Source organism: Argopecten irradians, chromosome 11, assembly GCF_041381155.1.
Source record: "Argopecten irradians isolate NY chromosome 11, Ai_NY, whole genome shotgun sequence".
In the NCBI taxonomy this organism is placed as follows: Eukaryota; Metazoa; Mollusca; class Bivalvia; order Pectinida; family Pectinidae; genus Argopecten; species Argopecten irradians.
In genome coordinates, this window is record NC_091144.1 from 31476987 (window position 1) to 31491319 (window position 14333).

The 14333-nt window shown below is 35.5% G+C and overlaps 1 protein-coding gene across 1 annotated transcript; it reads right to left on the reverse strand.

The window, feature by feature from the left end:
* Positions 1-1841: 1841 nt before the first annotated feature.
* On the reverse strand, positions 1842-12614 carry LOC138335305 (O-phosphoseryl-tRNA(Sec) selenium transferase-like). The gene is made up of 10 exons (XM_069284327.1): positions 12497-12614; positions 11925-12079; positions 11606-11724; positions 10832-10990; positions 9331-9484; positions 8803-8905; positions 8240-8369; positions 6569-6754; positions 3515-3593; positions 1842-2725 (listed from the first exon to the last, which is right to left on the reverse strand). The coding sequence occupies exons 1-10, from the start codon at positions 12608-12610 to the stop codon at positions 2437-2439; spliced, it is 1488 nt and encodes a 495-aa protein (XP_069140428.1). The 5' UTR covers positions 12611-12614; the 3' UTR covers positions 1842-2436.
* Between the last annotated feature and the right edge of the window lie 1719 nt (positions 12615-14333).

Here is a 14333-nt window from a genome sequence, read left to right on the forward strand (position 1 = left end):
TCATTCAAAAATGTTAGTATATTTGAAATTCAGTGAAGGTCATTATTCCAGCATGCTACAGAACCAAAACAAATAGAAATTGAATTGTCGTAAATAAACTTGAATAGAGGCAAAAGTCATTTGTTGGTAATCCTTATTACTTCTTGATATTTGATACATTATTACAAGGACATACACTTGCAAAAAAAATTGTACTTTTCATCTCAGCTTGTTACAGGTCCAGTAGAAAGTGTCTGCGCCACACGGTTATTAAGAATTTGAAAATTGTTTGTATATGTTTTTGTTTGATTTATTAACGTCCTATTAACACCCAGCGTCACGTAAGGACGGCCACTCATGTATGCGGTGTGTATCAGGTGCAAGGTGCGTGGTTTTGGGAGACTGCGGTATGTTCGTGTTGTGTCTTCTTGTATAGTGGAACTATTGCCCTTTTTATAGTGCTATATCACTGAAGCCTGCTGCCGAAGACACTAAGCAACCCATCCACCCGGTCACATTATACTGACAACGGGAGAACTAGTCGTTCCACTCCCGGTATGCCGCGCGCTAAGCAGGAGCAGAAACTACCATTTTTATACTCTGGTGTGTCACGGCAAGGGGATAGAACCCAGGTCCTACCTCACAGGGGCGTGCGCTCGACAAAAGGCTAAAACTGAGGAGGTGTCAAGGGAGGCATTAGGAAAGATAAAGTCAGTTAGGAAGAAGAGAAAAGATAAGATCCTAAATTAAATCGCCTCTTACGATCATGCAATAGGGGCAGCAGGTACAATTCTAACGCCCTACCTGCATGGTAGCATATTGCACGACACAAACGGACGACTCTGGACAAACGATGATCTAATGTGTCGGTTGAGACTTGGTCTACATTACATTCTCTTTTGTCTGTAGCAATTAAACATTGGGACTACGCAGGGGAACAATTAGTGTTATATTTGTGGACAAAGACTTGTGGAAGGAGTTTAGCGGGATTAGTCTGGTTCAACGGGATTAGTCTGGTTCAACAGTCCTGTCTTTTATTCTGATTTTGAACTTTTCCTTTCATACAGATTAAGATTGTTCAGTTTTGCCTGTCTGCATGTGGTTGAAAAATATCACAATCTGCGCTGTACATGGCATAATTATGAGATGACACAACTCTGGTCTTCTTCGATATTCCAGGGGTTACTAACATTGACATTATGTCCACCCTCTGGACTATCTCAGAGTAAAATTCGTGACTCTGGTATGCAACACACTACTCCACCCATGAGATGGAACAGAGATCGGTGGATGGAACCATCAGAAAGTACAGGAGATACAGTCTGGACAATTTAGAAAGAAAAAAAAATTAAGGTCAAAGGTCAAAATATGGTCAAAACATAGTGACCAGGTTTTGATACACAATATATTTATATCTTCATTGCCAGATGTAACTTTGCTAATAGTAAGATGTAAGACACGATATATTGTTTCAAAATTGTCTGATCATGTTTAACTAACCTCTAACATAATTAGAATATGTCTTGTCTGCATGAACTAACACAACAACTATAAAATTTAAATCATTTGTAATTTTTTTCAATTTTAACAAAATTTTATTTCAATAATAAATTGAAATAGGATTGAACAACAGGCAATGTCTATGTAATCTCTCCTACATATATAGTTATATAGTACAGGGGCTAGAATCTGGACAAAATATTTTGAGGAAGGGCAAACAGACTGACGGACGAATGGACACCACACAAACCTATGGCATGCTTGTTTCCCCAGTAGGGGACTAATAATTAACTCGTTATGACTGACTCATTCTGAGCACACAATCTCTGGTCATCTTTTATTGAAATGTATGAACACAAGAATTAAATAATCAACACCAATTTTAAAAGTATTTAATAAATTAATTAAATTATTGCGTTACATCTTCAACAAAACATTAACAAAGATACTATAAAAATGTATGAATTCTTACGAAAATCAGACTATTGAATTAAAAGACTTGGCAGTTAGCTGAAGTAAACTCTCATTGTTGATTTTGAATAACAAACTGACGGACCATGTTCATTCTTATTTGTATAAAATCAAAGACCTGTTTACAAGCTGATAATTAGAAGTATTTTGCTGATCCTGATCAACCATTTAATTATATCATCTCAAGTGCACTGACGTTTGGTACTTAAACATCCACTATGAACGTTTAATTTTATTTAACTAGGGCCCTATACTGATGTTGAGAAAGATAGGTATTTTGACTGGAATAAAACATACGTTGAAAAATGAAATAAAAAAGCTAGATGATTGCATTAAAAGTACATGTAACAATATTTCAATTAACAATATGGTTTTTAAATTAAGCACAAATAATCTTTACATTACTGTGTATATTTTAAATCCTTATAATTATATTGTTGGATTTATGGTAATTATACGATATTACAAAATCATTTATATAATGTACTAAGACTCATTAGATCCTTGCATGTCTTTATCACTGTTGTCGTCTTTACTTGATGGCTGATCCTCTCTTCCATCTGTAACAGATTTGCCGACAGAGTTGTAAGGCACCAGTTTACACTTTGATAACACTTTATCCAATCTAGATATAAATGTATCTACGTCTTCTTTTGTCATTCCAATGCCAGCTGCTGCAGTTAGGTAGGAGCAGGGGTAAGCATCCGAATGGGCACCAAAGTTCGAGAATTTCTGTCCGTTTATGTCACTTATCTTCCCTGTTGGAGCTATAACCCTGAAGAAGGAGAGAAGCATATCACAGGATGTTAATTTTCTAATTTTGTGTATGAAACCAAATGCTTATCTATTCTATCTTTACATATTATAGTTAGCGCTCTTGAAGGTTGGTAACAATGGTTACCGTATTTCACCGCAAATAAGACCCCTTCCGCAAATAAGACCCCCCCACCTATTTTGACACTTTTCCAGACTTAGGGGGGATGTCTGCAAATAAGACCCCCCCCCCACCTATTTTTCAGTTTACTGGATGATGGATTTGAGCAATGGAGTAATTAAAGATATCACCAAAATGACTTTGTATCGGAACTTCTTTTTGTTTGTTTTTTCGGCATAGAAAAATCACGTAGTAAACAACTGTTTGTGTGTTTGTTATTTTTGTCATTATTTTGCGGGCACAATTCACATTATTTTCCGCAAACAGTATGATGTTACGCTACCAAATACAAGATGTCAGAATCAATACTGACCCGCAAGGGCAGATAACTCTGTAATACGCAAATACAAAATACATATATAAAATTGAAAGTTTGATATGTAAAACATAATGACTCAGCCTTTAGCAACCATCTCTGAATAATGCTAATCACATGTACTGATATTAACACAAATTTCGGAAAAAAAACCATGAATCCATTTTCTGACTAAACATTTTCCTTATAAGACATTAAATTGAGTGAATTTCTCCTTAGAAAAACTTATGATATACTCAAGATTTAACAGGTAAGGTATACTAGCATAAAAGTGTAACTTTCCACATTGATTTCTGTAGAATTCAATAAGTTACCTTGTTCCTGAGACACAGCGTGTAAACAGCTTGGAGCCTATATCAGTAGCACTGGTTCCTTCTACCATTAGAGTCATGGCTGTAAACAAGACAGGGGAACATCACACATATCATATAACCTTATTTTAACATCTTACATACCATATCATACTAAACTTATGTTAAAACAAGACAGGGGAACATCACACATACCATATCATACTAAACTTATGTTAAAACAAGACAGGGAACATCACACATACCATATCATACTAAACTTATGTTAAAACAAGACAGGGGAACATCACACATACCATATCATACTAAACTTATGTTAAAACAAGACAGGGGAACATCACACATACCATATCATACTAAACTTATGTTAAAACAAGACAGGGGAACATCACACATACCATATCATACTAAACTTATGTTAAAACAAGATGGGGAACATCACACATAGTCACATATGAACCTGTGTAAGTTGTATTCAATGTTTGTGATTACATTTCCATCATATACAAATTTAACTCATAGATATTATTATTCACAGGGGATTGATCGATCCATGCAATGATTTTGTTTTTTTGTTAACCATGCTTATTGAGAAATTCCTCTAATTATATATTCAATATGGGGCGCTATGATTGTGAGGTACTAAACCAAAGATATAAGGTTGTGTGGTAATTACACATAGGTAGATGGTTGTGTGGTACTTACCCATAGATATATGGTTGTGGGGTACTTACCCATAGATATATGGTTGTGGGGTACTTACCCATAGATATATGGTTGTGGGGTACTTACCCATAGACATATGGATGTGGGGTACTTACCCATAGATATATGGTTGTGGGGTACTTACCCATAGATATATGGTTGTGGGGTACTTACCCATAGATATATGGTTGTGGGGTACTTACCCATAGATATATGGTTGTGGGGTACTTACCCATAGATATATGGTTGTGGGGTACTTACCCATAGATATATGGTTGTGGGGTACTTACCCATAGATATATGGTTGTGGGGTACTTACCCATAGATATATGGTTTGTGGGGTACTTACCCATAGATATATGGTTGTGGGGTACTTACCCATAGACATATGGATGTGGGGTACTTACCCATAGATATATGGTTGTGGGGTTCTTACCCATAGATATATGGTTGTGGGGTACTTACCCATAGATATATGGTTGTGGGGTACTTACCCATAGATATATGGATGTGGGGTACTTACCCATAGATATATGGTTGTGGGGTACTTACCCATAGATATATGGTTGTAGGGTACTTACCCATAGATATATGGTTGTGGGGTACTTACCCATAGACATATGGATGTGGGGTTCTTACCCATAGATATATGGTTGTGGGGTACTTACCCATAGATATATGGTTGTGGGGTACTTACCCATAGATATATGGTTGTGGGGTACTTACCCATAGATATATGGTTGTGGGGTACTTACCCATAGATATATGGTTGTGGGGTACTTACCCATAGATATATGGTTGTGGGGTACTTACCCATAGATATATGGTTGTGGGGTACTTACCCATAGATATATGGTTGTGGGGTTCTTACCCATAGATATATGGTTGTGGGGTACTTACCCATAGATATATGGTTGTGGGGTACTTACCCATAGATATATGGATGTGGGGTACTTACCCATAGATATATGGTTGTGGGGTACTTACCCATAGATATATGGTTGTGGGGTACTTACCCATAGATATATGGTTGTGGGGTACTTACCCATAGATATATGGTTGTGGGGTACTTACCCATAGATATATGGTTGTGGGGTACTTACCCATAGATATATGGTTGTGGGGTACTTACCCATAGATATATGGTTGTGGGGTACTTACCAATAGATATATGGATGTGGGGTACTTACCCATAGATATATGGTTGTGGGGTACTTACCCATAGATATATGGATGTGGGGTACTTACCCATAGATATATGGTTGTGGGGTACTTACCAATAGATATATGGTTGTGGGGTACTTACCCATAGATATATGGTTGTGGGGTACTTACCCATAGATATATGGTTGTGGGGTACTTACCCATAGATATATGGATGTGGGGTACTTACCCATATACATATGGATGTGGGGTACTTACCCATAGATATATGGTTGTGGGGTACTTACCCATAGATATATGGTTGTGGGGTACTTACCCATAGATATATGGTTGTGGGGTACTTACCCATAGATATATGGTTATGGAGTACTTACCCATAGATATATGGTTGTGGGGTACTTACCCATAGATATATGGATGTGGGGTACTTACCCATAGATATATGGTTGTGGGGTACTTACCCATAGATATATGGTTGTGGGGTACTTACCCATAGATATATGGTTGTGGGGTACTTACCAATAGATATATGGTTGTGTGGAACTTACCAATAGATATATGGTTGTGGGGTACTTACCTATAGATATAAGGTTGTGGGGTACTTACCCATAGATATATGGTTGTGGGGTACTTACCCATAGATATATGGTTGTGGGGTACTTACCCATAGATATATGGTTGTGGGATACTTTACCCATAGATATATGGTTATGGAGTACTTACCCATAGATATGTGAATGCACAGTACTTACCAATAGATATATGGATGTGGGGTACTTACCCATAGACATATGGTTATGGAGTACTTACCCTGAGATATATGGTTGTGGGTTACTTACCCATAGATATGTGAATGCACAGTACTTACCAAAAGATATATGGGTGTGGGGTACTTACCCATAGATATATGGTTGTGGGGTACTTACCCATAGATATATGGTTGTGGGACACTTTACCCATAGATATATGGTTATGGAGTACTTACCTATAGATATATGGATGTGTGGTACTTACCCATAGATATATGGTTGTGGGGTACTTACCCATAGATATATGGTTGTGGGGTACTTACCCATAGATATATGGTTGTGGAGAACTTATCCTTAGATATGTGGACATAGGGTACTTACCCACAGATATATGGTTGTGGGGTACTAATACCCATAAATATGGATGTGTGGTACTTACCCATAGATATATGGTTGTGGTTTATATTGAGGAGTTTCTGCCCGTGTTTGGCTGCACACTTTGATAGAGATGTGTGTAGATAGCTATACATCTCCTTCCTCTGTTTAACCAGAGCCTTGTAGCCTTGAGACCCCATACTGAGTAAGGTAATAAACAGGTCCATGGTCGGTGACATTGACGCTCGCCCTGTCAAAATACATATTAACCAATCTCAAGTGATGAATGTTTTTGCTTATTTGCCACCAAAATGAGAGAAAGCAATGCACATTCCATCACATCATCTACTTTCTTCATAAATCAAAACTTTTCTGGAGATATATTTTTCTTCCCTTTCCACCAACCCCTCCTCCATCTTTTTTTAAAGCTGATCAGTTTAAGTAATGCATATTAACAAGAATACCACACAAGTGGATGTTTCGCCTGTACAGTAGTTAAAACCATTACAACAAATAGTTATTGTACATAATTTGGTTGAAATCAGATAATAAATACTAAAGTTATTGAGCAGAAACCAAGAAATTGTCTGTTTTGACAAGTTTAAAGTGCCATAACTCTTACAAATATTGACGGATTTTGACAGTATCAATCACATCCTAGATCTCATTGCAATAAAGAAATATACAATATTTGGTTAAAATCAGATAATAAATATTAAACATATCACACGGACACCAAGAAATTGTCTGTTTTGACAAGTTTAAAGTGCCATAACTCTTACAAATATTGACGAATTTTGACTAGTATCAAACCAATCCGATCATCTTATTAATATAAAGCGATATAACAAATTTGGTTAAAATTGGACAAAGAAACCTTTTCTCGGATGCCGCCAACGCTGACACCGATGCCAACATATAGTGATACCTATATGTCGCCTTTGGGTTGCATTACAGGTGACACAAAAATACCTGGGTTAATGTATATAGAGGTTACACAACGAGTGGCTGTTGGATATGGAATTTATTCCACATGAGCGAGTTATTTTTTAAAAGTTACAAAAGACACTAGCTTTAGCGAGTGTCTTTTAAAAAATAACTTACTAGTGTGGAATAAATTCCATATCCAACAACCACGAGTCGTGTGACCTGTTTCTACCACAATTACATCCGCTTTTAGCCGATAGATATACGGCGAGGATAAGTACGCTATCCAACAGCAGTTTTGGCGTCAAGCGGCAATCACAGCATAGCGTGACGTCACTCGATTATTGATGACGTTGACAAATGATGACACGACACTCAGAAAGACGTAGTTCGGTCAAAGTTCATCGTGTCAGCCAATCAGAATGCGTACAGAGTTTATACCACGTGTGGTATAAACAAATTGTTAATCAACAGCTGCATCGTTTATTTGATACCCTGAGAGTTGAATAACACTGACTATTGTGGTAGAAAACAGAATAAGACATATTCAACGGAGAGAAATTGGCCAAATAGTATAACGCTACTGTTTGACTAATGTGCAGCTGCAAATTAAACTTATCTAAATTAAAGTAAACTTATCTAAATTAAAAGTCTATGTGTTTGATAAAGAAATAACTGCTTCATAATACAATAATTGTAATCAAACATACATTATATCCTTGTGTATTTTTCGTTAAAACTTGAATATAATAATACAGCAAGCATATTATAAATACAGGATATGGATTACTTTATACACCATACATACCAGGGTAGGTTTTGCTGATCTGTTCCAGTAGTTTAACATCAAGTCCAGCTATAATGGAGCCTCCGACAGGTACCATAAAGTTTTTGTCTGTACTCTGGACAAAAACATCTACTCTCCCTGTCCTAGCAGCCTATCAGTAGAGAAAATAACCGTCAACAAAACTTTACTTCAAGCCATCTACCATAAATTGTACAAACACAATTATTTGTAAATTATCTCCCCTTATACTCTTAATGTCAAAGTTTTATTTGTAGTTTTTCTCAATCTAAAAATAGTCTTTGTAAGTTCATGAACTTCATGGTATATGTTGATTTGAAAGACATGTCCTATTACTTTATTGTTTGACAAAGGATTATCTCCCATTAGTTCTATGTTAATTTCCCCCCAAATTATTTAGATTATGTAATATCTAACTCATATTCGAATGTTGGTGGAGTTATCTCCCTTATAGTTCTGATTTTTGTGGTTACCCCATCTAGTAAACACTGAGCACTAAATAGCTATATTAGCTCCTCTAGCATTTAAGTTTAAATGATGAGTTATCTCCCTCTACCTCTACTTACCTGCTGTATAAGGTGCGTACACTTGGTACATTGCAGACCATAGGCGTTGTTTATAAGATGTGGAATGTCGTTAACTTTACATATCTGTCCTATCTCCTCTAGTCTACAACACAAATATATTGTGATATGATTAATTGATTTAAAATAAGATCTGTTGGTCTTTACATTGGCTTTAGTTGTAACATGTACATGTGTGTACTACACTGCTTTGCTAGACAGCTATGATTTTTAACGACTCTGACCACAGCCAACTATACATGTATACGATAGTCTTTCATCTAGTAGTAATTCCCTCACTAATGTCATAATCCAAATTTTAAATGATGACGGTAGAATCTATTAAGATATTATAATAATACCATTCTCTATAATATTGTAAACCCAGTGTACATGAATAATTACATACCAAGATGATATATGGCTACTCATTTCTGTTAGAATTACTTTTTATGAAGTACCGTAAGTGATCTCAGGTAAGAATAAGGTTGTAAGGATGTAACCATCCACAGGTAGGCAGTACACACACACCTGTCTGGGGCTCGAGGTGCGAAGCAACTGGTAGTGGTAAAGATACAGAGGATATTAGAGGCCCCCAGCTCAGTCACCTTATCACGGACCGCCTGTACATCTGTCCTCAACTCGTCTCCTTCTAGTGTGTTCTCTATCACTACTGGGGTAAGTCCTGTAATGATATCAGTATTTATTGTTCTCTATCACTACCAGGGTAAGTCCTGTAACGATATCAGTATTTATTGTTCTCTATCACTACCAGGGTAAGTCCTGTAATGATATCAGTATTTATTGTTCTCTATCACTACCGAGGTAAGTCCTGTAATGATATCAGTATTTATTGTTCTCTATCACTACCGGGGTAAGTCCTGTAATGATATCAGTATTTATTGTTCTCTATCACTACCGGGGTAAGTCCTGTAATGGTATCAGTATTTATTGTTCTCTATCACTACCGGGGTAAGTCCTGTAATGATATCAGTATTTATTGTTCTCTATCACTACCGGGGTAAGTCCTGTAATGGTATCAGTATTTATTGTTCTCTATCACTACCGGGGTAAGTCCTGTAATGGTACCAGTATTTATTGTTCTCTATCACTACCAGGGTAAGTCCTGTAACGATATCAGTATTTATTGTTCTCTATCAGGGGTAAGTCCTGTAACAATATCAGTATTTATTGTTCTCTATCAGGGGTAAGTCCTGTAATGGTACCAGTATTTATTGTTCTCTATCACTACCGGGGTAAGTCCTGTAATGATATCAGTATTTATTGTTCTCTATCACTACCGGGGTAAGTCCTGTAATGATATCAGTATTTATTGTTCTCTATCACTACCGGAGTCAGTCCTGTAATGATATCAGTATTTATTGTTCTCTATCACTACCGGAGTAAGTCCTGTAATGATATCAGTATTTATTGTTCTCTATCACTACCGGGGTAAGTCCTGTAATGGTACCAGTATTTATTGTTCTCTATCATTACCGGAGTCAGTCCTGTAATGGTATCAGAATTTACTGAAGTCTATTTTCGTAAAAATGAAATACTTGAAAACTTTTAAATCATGAAGATGAAGAAAATTATTTTCAAACAGCACTCAAGAAATTACGTTCTTACTCAGCTACATATTCACAAGTAGAACTGTTAAATTGTGGAATAGTCTACCTTAAGACTGATGTAATATCAGTATCGAACATTACAATACAACTGTTTCAAAAATAGACTTGGTAAAACTTGGAAAAATCAATATATAATGTAACAATAATGCAGCAATAACCAGAATATGAACTCTTGATCTATTGGCTAATTGATAACATATTCACCCCTGAAGACATATATAGACCCTTCTAGTTCAAGGGCTGGAATAGTTCATTTTGCAATTTCAGGGTGAATGAGGGACTTTAACTGGTATTAATGCCAGTACTGGAAATTATCTTTTTCTATAGTTATATCTGTATCTATGTGAGGATTTGATGCAAAAAAAAATATTGATCAATCAACATCCAGGATGTACACAAACCTGCAGTAATAATGGACTTAATACAGGATTTCTGGTCAATACGTGGCCATATGACATACTTGGCGTTTGGTCGACTTTGTCTGAAGGTCAGCATAGAGAGCACCATACTCATACCCGTTGCCATGGGCACCACAAAACAACTCTTCACGGAGGAAACACCTGTTATTTCGAAATATTAGAAGTATAAGGTGAACTAAACTGTTCATTTTAGCATCAAACTACTTTTATGGCAAATTAAACATGAAGCGCTAGAGCACTTCATTAAATTTGCCACTGTACAGTTGACATTCATACTCCCATAATTGCCAACTCAATGCTTACATTTACATTTGAAAACAATTTTATGATGAGATCTGAAGAAATTTTGCATCTTTTATGAATAAAGAATTCAGTATTGTAAAAGCTGGAATAGCCATTTGAACAGCCATTTTCTAAGATCGCTTGCATGACAATTGTGACGGCAATGATAAGTTGATAATGAAGTCATCATAAGAGGATGGCAGTTTATGGACTGATGAATGCCAACTGCACTTGGTAAGATTACATAGTGGGGCTGCAGTGAAAATGTACCGTACACATGTATATATCAATCACTGCCCTGCACCCTAATTGGATGACAGAGCAATAACACAGAGCAGGAATGATACAAATCATCCTTAAAATATAATGAATTCTTCATAGGAGAACAAAATGTACAACACAAAACTCAATCTGATTAAAATACAATAATTCATTTAATTCATTAACACGTGCAAGTACATAAAATGTTCATACCTGAGAGTTTGATGAGGTCGAGAGCCAAACTGTTTGTTAATTTCATTATCAGACTGGACCCCGCAGCCTTTGGTTGTATGGCAGTAATTTCTCCTGATCGACCAATTCCATGACCAAAACTGAAATTTATAACTACATATGCTTTAACACAAATTATTCTACTTAAAGTATGTTTCATAAAAGCATTTTAAAAGCATTTCTATTTATAAATTTATAGCAAATATTTTGAAATATGTAAAAATTCATTTTTTATATTTTTTAAATTACAAATCAATCTGCACTAGATCACTTTTTGTATTTAATGTATTACAACTCTTACTTGTAATGTCGTTTTAGCACTAAAGGGGAGAAAACTCTTGCTTCCCTCTCCCCAACTCCGCAATTTCCAGGAAAATTGTTGCTATCCATCACTGAAAACTCTTGGAGGAGAATTTCAATAGTAAGGTCACTCCATCCTTCCTCTGGCAACTTTTTCTGTTAAATAAAATAAAAAATTGATGATTGTGGTATTATTCCGAATTTGCATATTACAGAGTTATCTTCTGCACTTGTGAGTAGGTATTGATTGTGACGTCATGTGTTTGCGAGTGTAACGTCATACTTTTCGGAGATAACACACGTGAACTGCGCTCACAAAACAATGACGTAACAATATATACCTACTCGCAAGGGAGCTAACTCTGTAATATGCGAAGACAGACTATATTTCAAAATATTTCATTAAATCAAAAACATTGATGTTAATCTGATAAGCAATATAAAAGATACACATGTAACAAAGTTAGGTATGACTATATATATCTTGGTACCCAGGTGGTGTTTTTCTTGACTTGAGAAATAAATAAATTTCAAATAGCTGTATAAATATTCCTATGTCCATTATACATATACCTGTTCTAGAAGATGTCTGATCTTGTTTTGGTGGACATGTTTGGCCTGTTGTCCCTGCTGGACATATGTATCTGGTATCAACTTCTCACAAAGTTTGTAACAGTCACTGTCCATCCTACAACATAATTTTTTTTTTTATTTTATGTATGTGTGTATATAGGTTTGTACAATCTATATATCATTACAGAGAATATATCACTTGATAGAACCAGATATTCAATTATCAGTTATAAATTATAATCCCAACATACATGCAAAAATAGTTTTGAATAGATGATCATAAATTCTACATTATATATTGTCCAGTAGAAGTGACATTGTACAAAGTGCCCAATATCTAAATCTTTATGGAGATATATATGATTGCATGTCAGTGGAATGTTCACTTGTTTCGCATACTGTACATTATATTTGTATTGATATCAGTGATGCATCAATCAATATCTGCAAATACATTTTGTATGTGAAAAGTTCATAACCATATAGTTCATACTCTCTAGCATGTACTACAATGTACATGACAATATAGATCTAAAATAATCTGTAAATTATTTTCCTTTTTCTTTTATCTTTAAGCTAGTGTTTGTTAACATCTGACATGCTATATGTACATGTACATTTTGTTTATCCTGCAACTGCCCCACACACTGCCGGATAACTACTGCCGGATAAATTTGTGCTTTATCCGTCAATACAAAATGCTTTATCCGTCAACACAAGCACATGAATTTGTTCCATATTTGATGGAACGTTTTCTAACTTAACCCAGAACTTTAACCTTCCGGTGAATGAAATGTCATTCAATCCTGCTAAAAATTGATGTCACATTCATCTGAATGACGTTATTTTTACGATATCGAAAATCTTGTGTGGTGGTGTCATTTTTTTCTTGGCTCAAAGCATTGTACCCATAATGTAATTCTTTGATGTTTTAGTAGCATTTTTATATTGTTTAAATGATATTACACACTGAATAGAACCACAGGTACTGTTTCCAAAAGGGCTTATATATTTCCCACGGAAGTGAAAAGGAGTACACTCTCATTCGGTTTAGTGAATGAATCTTTCCCTCCACATCAAATAAGCGTCTCTCTTTGAGCGAAACCAAGTAAATAAATGGCAAGTTACTTTCGTTATGAATGTCATAATGGCTGCAGAATAAACAGAATACACGGTTATTATCTTACAATACAAGGTTTATTTTGGTGCTTGACACGGAAAGCCGAGACGACTCAGTATAGCATCGTCCTCTCGGCTTTCCTAAGTCTCGCACCAAAATAAACCTTGTATTGTAAGATTATAACCATGTATTCTATCTGTCATTTTTAAGATGCTCCAACGCCTACAGAGCATAAATGATATTCATTTTTTAACTATAATTGGTGTTTAATCGTGTATTTATATGTCTAATTAACACAAAAAATAATATAAATAATTTATTTTGACTTTGGTGCATGCACAATCAGTACTTCATTCCATATAGGATATAGTGACACGGAATTTTTTTCTAGATGCAATTAATAATTTTCATATTTTTAACTTGAAGTAAAATTAGAAGCTAAAACTTTCAAATGGTGGTAATGGTGTAAAGTAAGTAACTTTTGTTACTGAAGAAAAATACTAAATTGTCTGCTCCTGTTTGTGGTAGTGAAAAAATACCATTTGTCAGCAGTGGAGCATCTTTAATGCAAGAGTGTTATATATCTGTAAAAGGGCAGTGAATTTTTTGAGTGCATTTGGGGCAAAAATTCAGCCCCTTCCCCTACAAAAATTGAGCTGTATTTTCCCAATTTTATGTAAATATTTTCCCAAATAAAGAAAAACCTCTGCTAAATAT